Raw genomic sequence first — 16,134 nt, 5'->3', positions numbered from 1 at the left:
CCTGTTTCTCATTGGAAATAGGTAAAGCAAAGTTTGTGGGGGAATAATAGCCATTTTCTATACTTTTGAGGCATAAGCAATTAGGAAATAACACTTACTACCCAGGAACAAAAATTGTGATACATAGTGTAATTAGAATGAAATGATAGGATCATGCCCTTACCCTCTGCACCGCTCTTTTCCTGGCAGCCGCTGGAGTCCTGGTGATTTTACTTTTTTTACTAGAAGATGCTACTGTCCTGCAGGTACCATCTGGATAAATGGATGGCACTGCATCCTTATTTAATTTAACTTTAACAGCACCCATCTTGAAAATCATTAAATTAATAAAGCTGGCTTTGGTAAAGTGGGTGCTGCAGATGCAGTTGCTGTTGGGCTTAGCATCCCAATCCCTGGTCCTCCTCATGTACTTCACCCATTGCTGGCACTGCACAGGATTTTTAGGAAACTAGTGGAGAGATACCAATGACCCTGCTGTGCTGGAGCAACCTTATATTACACACCTATACCATGGTATCTCTCCCCTGGGTGCGTTGTGTTTTGGTGAGAGGTAATGCAGGAAAGCAGCGGGCGGGATGGTGAACTTGTCCTGGCTTGACGACATGCCACGCATAAATTACCTGCAGCTTTAAGTGAGCTAGACTTTTCATAGAGGTGTCAACTTCAGAGTTGTTTTTTATACACTTAGCATTAAAACCTATACATTAAAACTGCACAGGTACTTTTATTGACCAACCAACAGTAATACAATTCTGAAAAAAATCATTGCACCCCACCTTTAAAACTTATGTCAGATTTTTTTTTTTTTTTTTAATGTTATTATTTATTATTTGGCAAACACCTTTATCCAGGTGTTACAGGGCAAAATGTAGATTTAAATACAGTATAATTTACAGCAAATAATGAGTCTGTCCGTCTCACAAAATACCGCCTTATGTTATTGCATTGTTTACAGGCTCCCCCAGAACTACAGATCCCACAGTGGCCTGACATGCACTTACACGACAGTTCTGCTGACATTTTGCTTTCTACGCGGCTCGTGTAGATACTAGACTGTTATCTTTTTGTATTATTATAACTCAGCAACCATTTTAATATTTTTTAACCAAACATTCGAAAGGCCCTACTTCAGCACAGACCACATGTACCTGACTTGGTTTGGTGCAGAAATTCAGTACCGTGTAGCCTGTACATGATAGCAAAAACACCTGCCAAAAAAACTTAAGTATACAGGGGGAAAAAAGGGAACTTTTATTAAAAAACGGGTGTCCAGATCTCAGAAACTGGCATCATGGTGGCGTCATGAAACTCCATGCTTTTACAACATTTCAAGTCAATGGAAGCATGCAAATCTGTGGGCAATTATGACAAAATTATTAAAGTGCAAAGCTAGGGTTTAACATTCAACACCTAACTATAGTGGTGCTACTGTGCCACTGTAATGTATAGTTTTGGCAAAAAATGTTGTTAATGCATCAGTTAGGGTTGATAGTAAAATGACAAAAGTAAGGAAATGCGATGTTATGGTTTTTAGCCCTAACTCTGCATTCCCTCCCACCCCCTTACAAGCAGTGGAAGGGGCAAGGCAAAACAAGCAACCACTGACAGACATCATCAGTTAAGACAAAAAACATACAACTCTATACAGATAATACAAGAGACATCAATCTGCACTGCATAGGATGGATATTTACAGAATGCATGTGGGTGCTATCTGCCAACATAGTCCTATAACACTGGAGAATACAGAACATACTTGTATTACAGCACAATGTATACAGCCCAACTGTGACTGTGAGGCCATGTGTATTCTGTTGCTCATCAGTATGGCACTGAAAAACTTGGTTAATCCGTGTCGTTGGTGCTGCCCTCTCAAACTGATGACACAGCACTTTCCACTTGCCCATGTAAACAGAGTTTGATAACCATGCACCTCATACAGTCCCATTTTAGCAGGTGACAATATCATTGTGTCATACAACTGTCGCATGTTCTTAAAGTGCTCCTGTTCCACCTATCCATGTTACTATCAATGCTAATGCCAGCCCATCACACCTTCCTCCCTTGCAAAAGACTGTATTATGTCATTGAACATCTGCAATTCCATACAACAGAAAGTTATGATAGGACATAGATTCATATTACAGCGCTATTGGTAGTCCTTCTGTGATGCACCTGTGTCTCACGATTTACCATACATATACACTTCCCTTCATGTTTCCCTGCATAAAGTTCCCCACCCCATGTCATATTCTTTGCAATTATCCATTATCGATGGAGATATCCTCAAAAATATCAAACAGGTTAGTTAGACACGATCTCCCTTTCCTAAAACCATGTTGACTGTCTCTCAGGATACTGTTACCATATAGGTAATTTTTCATTTATAGTTTCCATAAGTTTACATAAAATAGAAGTCAGGGTTATTGGTCTGTAGTTACCTGGTTCAGTTTTGTTTCCGTTTTTGTGGATTGGTATTATGTTTGCAATTCTCCAGTCTGTCGTTACATCCCCTGAGTCAAGAGACTGTTGCATGATCTTGGTTAGCGTAAATAACTTCATTCATTTTTAAGTACTGGGAGGATCTCATCCAGCCCAAGGGATTTGTTTATTTTAAGAGCTCCTAGTCCCTTTAACACTTCTGCCTCGGTTATGCTAAAGTTATTTAAAACTGGATCAGGGCTCGCAGAATCGCTAGCCCGACGTTCCGGGAAAACCCAAAAAATCTGTCGGACGACGTATTTTTGGCTGCTTGCCTGACGGGCAATCCGATTTTTTTACTCTATAACAAGATAACGTTCTGTGCTTTAATCAAATAGCAGTTTCCCAATCAAGATTCCGCTCACAGATCATCCTGGTAAAACACGTTTCAAGGGATCTATCTACACCCGAGATAGCGAGGATGTAAATAGTGCGTGTGTGTATCTAATATATATATATATATATATATATATATATATATATATATATATATGCATGCTATCTACATCCTCGGAGCTATATGGGTATTAATATATGTCTAGATACTACTGATTTTAAAAAAAAAAAAAAAAAAAAAAAAAAAAATCAAACTGCTGCTGATGCTGGCTCGTACAGCTCTATGTAAACGGCAGGGCAAAGCAATTTTTTTTTTTTTAAATAAGGAACCCAGATTTCAATTAACATTTGCAATGGAAACAAAACTGAAACTTTATTGAGCACTGTTTTTTTATTTTGATTTTTTTTTTTTTTTGAGGGGGGGGGGGGGGGGGGGGGGGTATTGTACTGTGTACTGTGTTCAATGAATAGGATATAGCCAGAATACTGGATGCAGCATGCCACAAATAGGTACTGTACTTGTAATTCTACTTTTATTCACAATCTCATTGCTATTATTATTATTATTATTATTATTATTATATTATTATTTATTATTATTATTATTATTATTATTATTAGTGCTAGTAGTGACAAATACTGTAATAATAAAGAAAATCAAAGAATAAACAGTAATAATGTTATTAATCGTTTGGCAAATTCATTTATCCATGGTGACTTATATTATATATTGTTCGTTTTGGATTGTCCTTTTACTATAGCGAACAAAAGGCTTTGGACCCAAACAGGGTTGTTATAGCGAGGGTGTACTGTATTTAAATTTTGACTTACATGCTTAATAGACGACACTTGCACATTTTAATATATAATGCTTGCACATTTGTTATTTCATTTTTGATATTTTTCATCTCCCATAGTGTTCAACATTTAACAGAGGGTATAAAGAAGTTTGGATCAGAATCCAATATCATCCCTTACATAAAAAGTAACATACTGCAAGTATACCTGTGCCAAAATTGTCTGGTTTTAGTATACTATTGGTACCATTATACTATCCTATTTTGGCACAAGTATACTTGCAGTATACAACTTTATATATTCTTTTTTGTAAATAATGCAACGTAGATCACTAATATTGGACATTTCTTAGATTGTATCTTACTTCTCTTTTTCATACCTGCATTGCTAGATATGCACCTCCAGATTCTGACAAATACTTTTAGAAAACCAGGACCAACTTCTGCTCTGGATCAAAAAGCGATAATGCTCTGGGGCTGCCCGCCTATATGGATAACTATCAAAAAACTAGTAGAAACTAACTAAAACACAAGTCTGGTAAAAACAAATGGAAATCTGGAAAAAGTATGGAATTTTGATGTTGAAAAAATATATAAGAACATAAGAAAGTTTACAAAGGAGAGGAGGCCATTCGGCCTATCTTGCTCGTTTGATTGTTAGTAGCTTATTGATCCCAGAATCTCATCAAGCAGCTTCTTGAAGGATCCCAGGGTGTCAGCTTCAACAACGTAACTGGGGAGTTGGTTCCAGACCCTCATAATTCTGTGTAAAAAAGTGCCTCCTATTTTCTGTTCTTAACCTTTTGTCTAATCTCCATTAGTGACCCCTGGTCCTTGTTTCTTTTTTCAGGTTGAAAAAGTCCCATGGGTCGACATTAGAATTTTGAATTCTTGAATCAGGTCGTCGCGTAGTGGTCTTTATTAAAGACTAAACAGATTCAATTCTTTTAGCCTGTCTGCATATGACATGCCTTTTAACCCGGAATAATTCTGGTCGCTCTTCTTTGCACTCTCTAGAACAGCAATATCCTTTTTGTGTCGAGGACACCAGAACTGAACACAATGTTCTAGATGAGGTCTTACTAATGCATTGTACAGTTGTAACATTACTTCCCTTGATTTAAATTCATTTTCACAATATATCTGAGCATCTTGTTAGCCTTTTTTATAACTTCCCCACTTTGTCTAGATGAAGACATTTCTGAGTCAACAAAAACTCCTAGGTCTTTTTCATAGATTCCTTCAATTTCAGTATCTCCCATATGATATTTATAATGCACATTTTTATTGCCTGCATGCAGTACCTTACACTTTTCTCTATTAAATGTCATTTGCCATGTGTCTGCCCAGTTCTGAATGCTGTCTAGATCATTTTGAATGACCTTTGCTGCTGCAACAATGTTTACCAGTCCTCCTATTTTTGTGTCATCTGCAAATTTAACAAGTTTGCTTACTATACCAGAATCTAAATCATGAATGTAGTTTAGGAATAGCAGAGGACCTAATAATGTGATACTCCAGTGGTAACCTCACTCTTTGAGGTTTCTCCTCTAATCAGTACTTTCTTTTTTCTACATGTTAATCACTCCCTAATCCATGTACATGCATTTCCTTGGCATGCGATACTGTACCTATATTGAGTACAGTGTAGTTTGTACAAATCACAGACCATAGGTCAATTATGGGAACTTGATGTTTTTTTTGGACAACCAAATGTTGACAATGGACTGCCCGAAGGGCAAGTACCATTACCAAAATTTTGCGAGCCTTGTGGATAGGAACAGGTTGACATGTGGGGAAAGTTATCAGTATCCTCCTTTGTAAAAACCTGTGAAAAGTAATCATTTAATATATTTGCTATTTTTTTTTCTTCGTCTATGGTTTTGCCATTTTCAGGTTTGTCAGGTTTGAAAGCTGACTCGCATGATCTCTTTGGCTGTGTAAAAGGGTTATGATGGTATTACACCGGTATAGATTGCACAATTTCATGCTGTGTGAAAGGGTATTTTACACACTCGTTAAAACGCTACAGAGACGACACAGTGGTTGCATTTCTGTTTGAAAATGGTGATACAGGTACAATTATGCATTTGTATCCTATTAGACCTCCATAAGCAGTGCCCAGATGTATATGGATGTCTCTTGTGTTATCTGCAGAGTTATATGTTGTTCGTCTTGACTGATGATGGCTTGCTTGTGTTGCCTTGTCCCTTCCACTGCTTGTAGGTGATGGGAGAGAACGCAGTTAGCATTAAAAACCTTAACATCTCATTTCCCTACTGTTGTCATTTTAACACTAGGACTAGATATATAGTCATACCTAGAAACCCCGCAGCAGTCTTTCTGACGGCTGTATTCAGAACGCTGTAAATAGTATAACGAAAGGAGAAGCTGTTAGATGTAAATCATTTTTGTTTGTTTTTTTTTGAGTATGTGACAAATATCTGAACAACTGAAGATATATATATATATATATATATATATATATATATATATATATATATATATATATATATATATATACACACACACACACACATATACATATACATACAGCTCTGGAAAAAATTAAGAGACCACTGCAAAATTATCAGTTTCTCTGGTTTTACTATTTATAGGTATGTGTTTGGGTAAAATGAACATTTTTGTTTTATTCTATAAACTACTGACAACATTTCTCCCAAATTCCAAATAAAAATATTGTCATTTAGAGCATTTATTTGCAGAAAATGACAACTTGTCAAAATAACAAAAAAGATGCAGTGTTGTCAGACCTCAAATAATGCAAAGAAAATAAGTTCATATTCATTTTTAAACAACACAATACTAATGTTTTAACTTAGGAAGAGTTCAGAAATCAATATTTGATGGATAACCCTGATTTTTCAAGCACAGCTTTCATGCGTCTTGGCATGCTCTCCACCAGTCTTTCACATTGATGTTGGGTGACTTTATGCCACTCCTGGCGCAAAAATTCAAGCAGCTCGGCTTTGTTTGATGGCTTGTGACCATCCATCTTCCTCTTGATCACATTCCAGAGGTTTTCAATGGGGTTCAGGTCTGGAGATTGAGCTGGTCATGATAGAGTCTTGATCTGTTGGTCCTCCATCCACACCTTGATTGACCTAGCTGTGTGGCATGGAGCATTGTCCTGCTGGAAAAACCAATCCTCAGAGTTGGGAAACATTGTCAGAGCAGAAGGAAGCAAATTTTCTTCCAGGGCAACCTTGTACTTGAGCTTTTCCAGAGCTGTGTGTGTGTGTGTGTGTGTGTCTGTATATATATATATATATATATATATATATATATATATATATATATATATATATATATATATATATATATATGCTTATGTTTTAAAGTGTATATAATGCATATAAACTAAATATATACTGATAGTAATGTATTTGCCATTGTTACATCAACTTGTGGAGTCCCCATTGGAGATAGTGCTGTCAATCACGGTATCGCATCTGGGGTTTAGCTTCACAGACTTAAGGTCAGAAGCATTTAAAACAAAAATAAAAATACAAAAATGATTCGTAAAAATTTTTATGGCTAAAGTCACGTTCCACAAGAATCACAACACATAATTGACTCAAGGAATTCAAATAAAATTAGCCACAGAGAATTATTAAACTGATGAGTACCCACTAACTTACTATTGGTGGTGAAGCCCGACTTTTGAGTTACAGAAAAATGTAAATAATTAGCTAAATACTTTATCAATTAAGGTTTAAAAAGGCACGTCTAGTCAATGCGTACTAGCCACCTGCCCAATATGATGTTTAAAAGACGCAGCCATTTGTTATTTTAGCGCAAAAAAAAAAAAAAAAGATTTGACTAGTTTGTTTTTTTTTTGCAATTCTGTAGCTTAAAAACTACGGCATGGATTTCCACGAAACTTGGACAAAAGAAAGCAAAAGCATATTCCTTTTTGAAATGGCGAAGAAAACATCAAAATCAAGTTTACCTATAAATTACCAATAAATGTAGTGCTACCCCATTAAAACATGGCCTGTTGTAGTGCGGAATCGGTTATAACACATTTCTCCCATAATTCAATTTATTTATTACATTTATTTACTGTATTTATATAGTGCTATTTATCCAAAAGTATCGCAAAGCACTGTACAGTACATAACAGAAAAAAGACCAACCCACAATACATTGGTATAGCATGTCACACATACAACTGCCACAATCAGACATTTAAATAAAACATTTAAATAACAGTATACACATAATACAAAAGCAACAATTAAAACCCACTAAGATAAGAAACCCATTTTATAAAGGTGTGTTTTTAGACTTAAAAACTATAATGGTCCGAGCTTCCCTGACAAATGAAGGCAGAGCATTCCATAATTTGGGAGCTGTACAAATAAAAGCCCTGCCTCCCGTGTTGGTTTTCTTGACCCGAGGAATAACCAGCAGCCCTGCATCTTGTGATGTCAGAGTGCAGTTTGGAAAATTTGTAAATATAATCCATTCAGGGCATTGTAAACAAACAGCACAATCTTAAAATCAATTCTGTGCTGCACATGGAGCCAGCGTAAAAAGGCCAAAACAGGGGTAATGTATTCACCTTTACCGGTTTTAGCGGCGGGATGCTGAAAGAGCTGCAAGCAGGATACCACATGTTTTGGGACACGAGAAAAAAGTGCATTATTTTGACATTTTCAAAATAAAATAATAAAAATATGCAAAAAATTGCTTCAGTTTGCTTTTCTTGATGAGTGCGACATCTAATGTGATGGTGCTATTAATTCACACATTTTAAAAATTATAAATGGCTCACTTCCTCTGGTATAGTTTCTTCTGCACTTAAGGTCGCTGTGGTAAAGCCTATGTTAAGAAAAAAACAATTTGGACATAGTTCTGAATAACTATAGGCCAAACTACAACCACCATTCTTAGATAAGGTTCTAGAGAGTTGTTGCAAATCAATTGCAAAAATGTCTAATTCTTAATGGTGTATCTGAGAAGTTTCAGTCAGGATTCTGTGCTGCACATAGCACGAGACAGCCCTATTTTTTTGTAACAGTTTTTTTAAACAATTCACTGCTGAAAGTCTTTCTTTTGAACCTTGACAAAGTCCATCATAGTCTTTTGTTTCAGTGAGGAAAAATATGTTTGCTGGGCTGTGCTTTGTTTTTTCAGATGCTGTTGAGAACTTTGGTTGATGAAAAAACCTGAATGAAAAAATATGTTTTAGATATTGTATTTTATTATTTTTATTGTAACACCTTGTTGTGCAGGTCTGCACATGATAAGGCTCTATTTAGAAATCCAATTGTTTTTTTTGTATTTTTTTTTAAAAAAAATAGTTAATGTGTGAAATGTTTGTTGGCTTCAGGATGAGAATGGTGTGAATCGACCTGTCTGCTCCTACATTCGACCACTACGAGCAGGACGCCTGCTTGACACTCCACGACAAGCTGCCCGCTTTGTTAGCCTGTTTGGCTTTGAGAAAGCGCCTGTTATAGGAGGTGGGGGGAAGCAGGAGCAGTGGTGCACCCTACTAAGTTTCCTTTGTCGGAATAAGGTACAATTATTACTGTTGTACTGTTTTGTAAGTAGACAGAGCTCAAGGTCTTATGTAATTTTTATGTCAAAAGAAAGTAACTGTAATGTTTTAAAACTAGTAACCTGCCACTGAGTTTCATTTATTCACTTAGAAATACACCTAAATTGTTTTGTAACACAAGCAGGTTGATTTTGAGAGACTATCCTCCCACACCCTGTACACAAACATAAGTTTCTTCAAGCAAAGATGAATGAATATGTTACTAACCTTTTCCCAGGGTGACTGTGAGGATCACGCTAACCTCCTGTGCAGTCTCTTGCTTGGCTTTGGACTGAATGCCTATGTGTGTGTGGGGACCACGGCAAAATCTGTGCCTCATACCTGGGTAATGGCATGTGGGACAGATGGGACCATTACGTTCTGGAACAGCATAACAGGGGACAGGTAATTTTTTTTTTGACATTTGTATTCATGCAGGCTTCCTAAAAGAAGTACAGAATTGGCTGTGTGTCTTATGTTGAAATGTTCATCAAATGGTTGAAATGACCATAGTAGAGTCAAGTCATACAGTGGCTTTGATTTTATGTGAACTTTGATCACTTGATTGCTTTGCTTACACTTATAGTTACAGTCTGTATTTATGGCTTGTAATTGCCGTTCCTTTTCAAGTATGAAATGTAACCATTACCTAATTGGTGTTTACCGCCTAAAGGCCCGATAAATTAATATTCTATACCAAAGCTGCTCGGACAAGCCTGTGACGCAGTCATGGCCCACCCTCGCCATTTTAATGACCTGACAAGAGGAGCCTATCAGATAAGTACTTGTTGCTTATGACTGTATAATTGTTGCTAATTATTGTGTTTTACATAATGTATGCAATAATTTACTGATACTGTAATAGTTTTTTTTTTTTAAACTAATTACGCTAAATAGTGTGCGCTACAGCCTGTTGCTTACCACTGCGGCCTTGTAACCTGCATGAAGCCGGCGGCTAGAGTCGCCCTTTCCCAGGGATCAAGCAACATAAGTTGGCTGATTTTGCACTCTCCCCAGGCTGCAATAGTTCCGGCTTGAGTTATTTTATTCTTGTTTTGGTTTCAGACAAAATGATGAGATGGTTTGTATAATTAATTGTTATTACTGTATTTTGTATGAAATAAATATTTTCTTTCTCAATTGTATTTTTCTGTAATTTCAGAGGCTAAGTGCAGGCTTGTCTGCAGTGCTACCTGTGACATACATGTAGTGAGAGAAGCTGCTGGGTTCAGCAGCTCTGCACAGGAGCAAGAGGCTGCTTCGGTTGTGGTTGCTTGCAATACCTCCCACAGCATCTTGATGTCGTTTTGGTGAAAGCTCCTTAGCATCACCATTTATGAGAGCTGTTAGTTCATTCTAACAAGCAGACTTCCCTCAGTCTCATGTGAGTACTGACTGAGTGGCTTTGCCAGTAGCTTGGGCATCCCTGTACAGTGCTACCCTCGGTAACTGCAAACTGATTGACATGTAGCATACCTATACAGAAACCGGGACCGACGTTACTGTACCGACCTGGTTAAAGTCACTGAACATGTACTGACCGAACGGTTACCCTTCTAGTGCCATCCTGGTTCCGACCCGCTACCGACCAAGGCTTACATCCCTGGTCCGGTACCAAGCCAGTCTTGTTCAGGTCTTAAACAGCCCTGTTGCTGTCTTTAAGCAGGCTGATGCAGCACCTGCACAGTGTTTAGTGTATATTGCATTGCCTCTTGCATCATGCCTGGGTTTTGTCCCTGCAAAACATGCAAGACAAGTCTGCCTGGCGAGGACAAGCACGGCAGATGCTCTTCTTGCCTGGGGCCACAGCATGTAGAGGAGGCGTGGGTGAACCGCAGCTTCTTTCTCCAGACGCATGCTAGAGAAACATCTCTCCCGCGGCTGTACAGAGCTCTCTTTGTCCCTCACTCCTGCACAGCTCTCTTCCCCATCATTCTCTGTTAGGGAGGTGGGTGCATCCTCCCCCATGGTTCTGTACCAAGGGAGAGTGGACAACGCACCCAGGAAAATAGCCTATGCAGGAAGCCATCTTCATGGTCTTCCTCATCCTCCTCTGCCTCTCCTTTTTCTCCTCCTGAAGAGGAGTTGCTTTTCCAAGCGATCGGTGGACTTGGAGCAGATAGAGAAACTCTGGGCAAGCAGTTTCCCACAAAGGAACGGTGCTCGTAGAGTTACTGCATGAACGTTCGGCACCGCCTGTCCCCTTGGGGTCCCTGGGGGCTACAAATGCAGATTGGCAGCAGGATGACATTCTGTCCATCATCACCTCTGAGAAGGTGGGTGAACAGGAGCTGGAGTTCCTGTCCTGAGGCTGTGGTGTCAGATAGCACACCCCCTGTGATTAAGCTCTCCCTGTGGGCAGAAATTCTACCACTGATCAAGCGGGCCACTACATTCCTGCAAGTGCTCTGGCCTACAGAAGCTGAGACAAGGCAGTCCATCTTTGATGACGAGCCTGCCATCTCTCCTGTGTCCTCCCGTGCACTTTGTTTTTGAGATCCAGTCATCCTGGGGTCAGCCGGCTACAGCTCCTGCTGTTTCCCGGTCTATGAACACCCTATACAGGGTCCAAAAAAATAGTACCGGTGTCACAGAAAATAAGTTAGCTGGGAAATAAGTTAGCATTTGTCTTTTTGAGCCTTTCTATGCATGTGCAAATCTTTGAACTTAAAGCCCAACCTGATCATATTTAATTTCAAGATGTTGAATTAAATCCCTTTATAAAATTAGCAATTACATTGTTCACCCAGTTATGTGCTTTGTTCATTTTTGGAGATGCCTTTACATCCTTCCAAAGATGTCGCTGGGTGATGCACGAGAATTATTTTTGTATTTAGAAATAGCTCATGCAAATTTGTTAAATCTGTTTTCATTTTTCTAACTAATTACACACTTTTTAATTTACCTAAATCATTGCCTCCAGTTTGAATCACCGGGATAAAGTCAACACATTTTAACACAAATATAATTACTGCGGTCAAGCTATCAGACACTTGTATAATAGTTTTCCTGTTTCAGCAGTGAAATTCTTCACTCAGATTTAGAACTGCACTGGAATAAAACGAGCGATGAAATACACGTTCATATATTTTCAAAATGAAAGAAAAACCTAATACTTAATAAATATGAAAGAAATCTCACGAATAGCTTACTGCAACACAGTCCTTCTATTGGACCTCATTTATTTCACTGCAGATGCGCTTCACACTGAATAAATCACTATGCACCACTGCATTGTAAATTTACAAAACCACAGCGAAATGAGTGGCATTTCACTTAATTCTTTTTATATATTTGGGGATGAAACTCCACATAACTGGTACAACACCAACTTTGAGTGAAGACAGTAGTCCATCTGGAAAAAAAATAAGAAGTACGGACACCAGCAAGAGTAGACACATAACGGTAGATGAGGAACAGCTGAATGAAATAGAAGAAAAATAAACATTAAAAAAAAAAAAAACACAAAAAAAAAAAAAAAAAAACTATAGCATGACTGGTTAATGTACTTAATGAAAAAAAATATAGACATTTATTTTATGGAAATAAATCCAAAAAATCTCAACAACATTAGGGAATTGTATGCCAGTGCAAGAAATTCAACAGGGACCAGTATTCAGTCTCCAGTTTTATAACACTGAGCTGGACTAACATCTCTGCTGACAGCGAGTTTAAAACCGGCAGCAATCTATTCATGTCAGTCAGGAAAACTCTTAGAAAAGCAGGTAAAGACAAGGCCAGACCCCCCCACCCGAATTACTGGCCTGGATTTGAAGTAGTCTACAGAACAACATTACTGGAGAGTTGGTTCCAGACCCTCACGATTCTCTGTGTAAAAAAGTGCCTCCTATTTTCTGTTCTGAGACAAATGCCCCTTTATCTAATCTCCATTTGTAACCCCTGGTCGTTGTTTCTTTTTTCAGGTCGAAAAACTCCCTTGGGTCGACATTGTCAATACCTTTTAGAATTTTGAATGCTTGAATTAGGTCGCCGCATAGTTTTCTTTGTTCAGGACTGAATAGATTCAATTCTTTTAGCCTGTCTGCATATGACATGCCTTTTAAACCCGGAATAATTTTGGTCGCTCTTCTTTGCACTCTTTCTAGAGCAGCAATAACCTTTTTGTAGAGAGGTGACCAGAACTGAACACTATATTCAAGATGAGGTCTTACTAATGCATTGTACAGTTTTAACGTTACTTCCGTTGATTTAAATTCAACACTTTTCACAATGTATCCAAGCATCTTGTTAGCCTTTTTTATAGCTGCCCCACATTGTCTGAGTTAACAGAAACTCCTAGGTCTTTTTCATAGATTCCTTCTTCAATTTCAGTATCTCCCATATGATATTTATAATGCACATTTTTATTTCCTGCGTGCAGTACCTTACACTTTTCTCTATTAAATGTCATTTGCCATGTGTCTGCCCAGTTCTGAATCTTGTCTGGATCATTTTGAATGACCTTTGCTGCTGCAACAGTGTTTGCCACTCCTCCTACTTTTGTGTCGTCTGCAAATTTAACAAGTTTGCTTACTATACCAGAATCTAAATCATTAATGTAGATTAGGAATAGCAGAGGACCTAATACTGATCCCTGCGGTACTCCACTGGTTACCACGCTCCATTGTAAGGTTTCTTCTCTAATCAGTACTTTCTGTTTTCTACATATTAACCACTCCCTAATCCATGTACATGTGTTTCCTTGAATCCCTACTGCGTTCAGTTTGAGACTTAGTCTTTTATGTGGGACTTTGTCAAAAGCTTTCTGGAAAAATGTTTGTGTTGATGTATAGTCATTGGTACACTGGATATAAACAGGTCTGTGTAACACGAGTGTTTAAAATGTGTATTTGTATTTAGGCACGAGTATTGCACAGCAGTTCACGTGCAAGTAAAAAGTGATAATATGTGAGCACAGGGAATTAATTAATTATTAAATATTAAATTCACGTGCAGTTGTACTGCAACTCCAATTGAATGATGGATTAGCAATCGAGTCTCGGTACAGCTGCGTAAATGCAGCATGTTTTCACTCACTCGGGGTTGTGTGTTCGTTGAGTGGAGAACAGGTGTGGAGAAGGAGAAAGTAAAACGATAACTAAATGTAAATTTATAACCGTTGTTTTGACTCACCGTGTTTGTCTGTTAGTGCACTGTTGGTTTAAGTGTTAGTCCGTTTTGTTTGTCTGTTTATTTTGGCGTCAAGTGCCGTGTCCTGGTTTTGTACTGTTTTATTTTATAATAATAAACCACGCAGCAGCACATCCATTTATCATTTCATCTCTCAGTACTGTGTGTTTCTTCTGGACTGACATCCCCATTACAGCTGTCTTTGTCACACCCATGTACAAAATAATGCATGTATAGCATTTATTTGTCTTTCACTAGTACTTGTAAATATATTGCAAGAAAACATATGGAACTTGTCACCGGCCACCCCCAACGGTTGAGCCTGACTGTGAATCACGTGAAGAGTCAGTTCCCACCTTCGCAGACAGCCTCCTATCTAGGAGTATGCTTGGAGTCTAGGACCATGTTGTCCCCTCTGTCAGACAACAAAAATGTAATTCTATTTCATGTTTGCAGCAGGCTTGAAGGAAAACTTATGCTGCTGTCTGTGCATGCAATATTCTAATGCCTGGGGGCGTGCATGACTGAGTCACAGGTAACATCCAAGGAGCTTTGGTGTAGAATGTTCAGGTTTTGGGTATTTAGGAGGTAAACACCATTAGGTAATGGTTACATTTATGTTATGATAATGCTGACATATTTGTCTTTACTATTAATGCTTTAAAAATAAATACAGTGAGCCAGCTAGCAGTGTAAAACTACACTGCACTTGGTTCAAGTCACATATTTCGGAAAGATGTAGTTCAGACCATTTTAGTTTGAGCATATAGGGTAATTATTAAAGTGACTATGCCACTTTAGCCTGGCATAGCAAGAAATGTGTTGAAATGTGTATGTACATGTGTACATGTGCAACTTGCAGGATGCATTTAAGGTAATGCATATAAGTAAAATTCCATACGTGGTGGATATGGTCATAGAATTTCAGAATAATACTGCCATCTTTTAACTCATATTACCCACAATAAAAATATCACGTTTAGGATTTGTATGGCTTACAATCCGCCACTGTTAAGATCATTACAATAGACCTGTTTATAACTACTTATACTTTTACTGTGTGGCAGAGCAATAGCTTGCATAACACAGCACTTGGGAGAATACAGTTTGCAACAGTTTGTAACTGGGATGACAAAATGTACAAGAAGGTGTCAGTATCATTGCCCAGTAGCTCAGATGCCTGCATAAAACTTTGCACTTGTATACCCGTATACCCCTCAGAGTGTGGGCCAAAACACCAATTGTACAGTGATTGTTGCCATGCTGCTATTCCAGAAATCTTGACGTGGTGTTTCACTTTACATGTTGTCTTTATTGTCAAGTTGTACATTCATACAAGCAATACATATTCAGCCATGACATGCTAAAGTGGCTTACTTGTAGTATTCTGCTATAGTAATACATATAGTATTCTGCATGAAATTAAGACCATAAATGTTTTATTTTTTTACAGATACATACACAAATCTAACAACCCAGATGACCCACCCCTCTTACAACAACCAAAGCCTACCTACCCATATAGAACTATAGGCTGTGTATTCAATCACCAGAGTTTCTTTGCCAACTGCCAACCCTTAGATGCTGTGGAGCTGTGTGTGTTTGACTTTCATGATGAATCTAGATGGAAGGCAATGAGTGAAGAGGCCATCATGACAGTGTGTGCTCAGGGATCTACCACCTCCTTGCCCCCTTTTCCACCCTTATGTGCCTCAACGATTGATTCAGCAGCTGCAAGCAATGAGATTGAGCTGGAGATTAGAAACATGGTTTCTGAGCACAGAAAGGTAATTTTAAAATATACATTTTGACTCATTAGGT

General features: G+C 38.1%; 1 protein-coding gene across 2 annotated transcripts in view; it reads left to right on the top strand.

The window, feature by feature from the left end:
• Positions 1-16,134, top strand: part of cep76 (centrosomal protein 76) — a 101,108-nt gene that overhangs the window by 70,841 nt on the left and 14,133 nt on the right. For both annotated transcript variants that reach the window (XM_041248056.1, XM_041248054.1), the window contains 3 exons: positions 8,974-9,162; positions 9,422-9,588; positions 15,767-16,100. In XM_041248056.1, coding sequence (XP_041103990.1) covers positions 8,974-9,162; positions 9,422-9,588; positions 15,767-16,100 — 690 coding nt within the window. The remainder of the gene's footprint in view (positions 1-8,973; positions 9,163-9,421; positions 9,589-15,766; positions 16,101-16,134) is intronic.

The sequence above is a fragment of the Polyodon spathula genome, chromosome 4 (genome assembly GCF_017654505.1).
Source record: "Polyodon spathula isolate WHYD16114869_AA chromosome 4, ASM1765450v1, whole genome shotgun sequence".
NCBI lineage: Eukaryota > Metazoa > Chordata > Actinopteri > Acipenseriformes > Polyodontidae > Polyodon > Polyodon spathula.
This window is presented reverse-complemented; position numbering and strand designations above follow the sequence as displayed.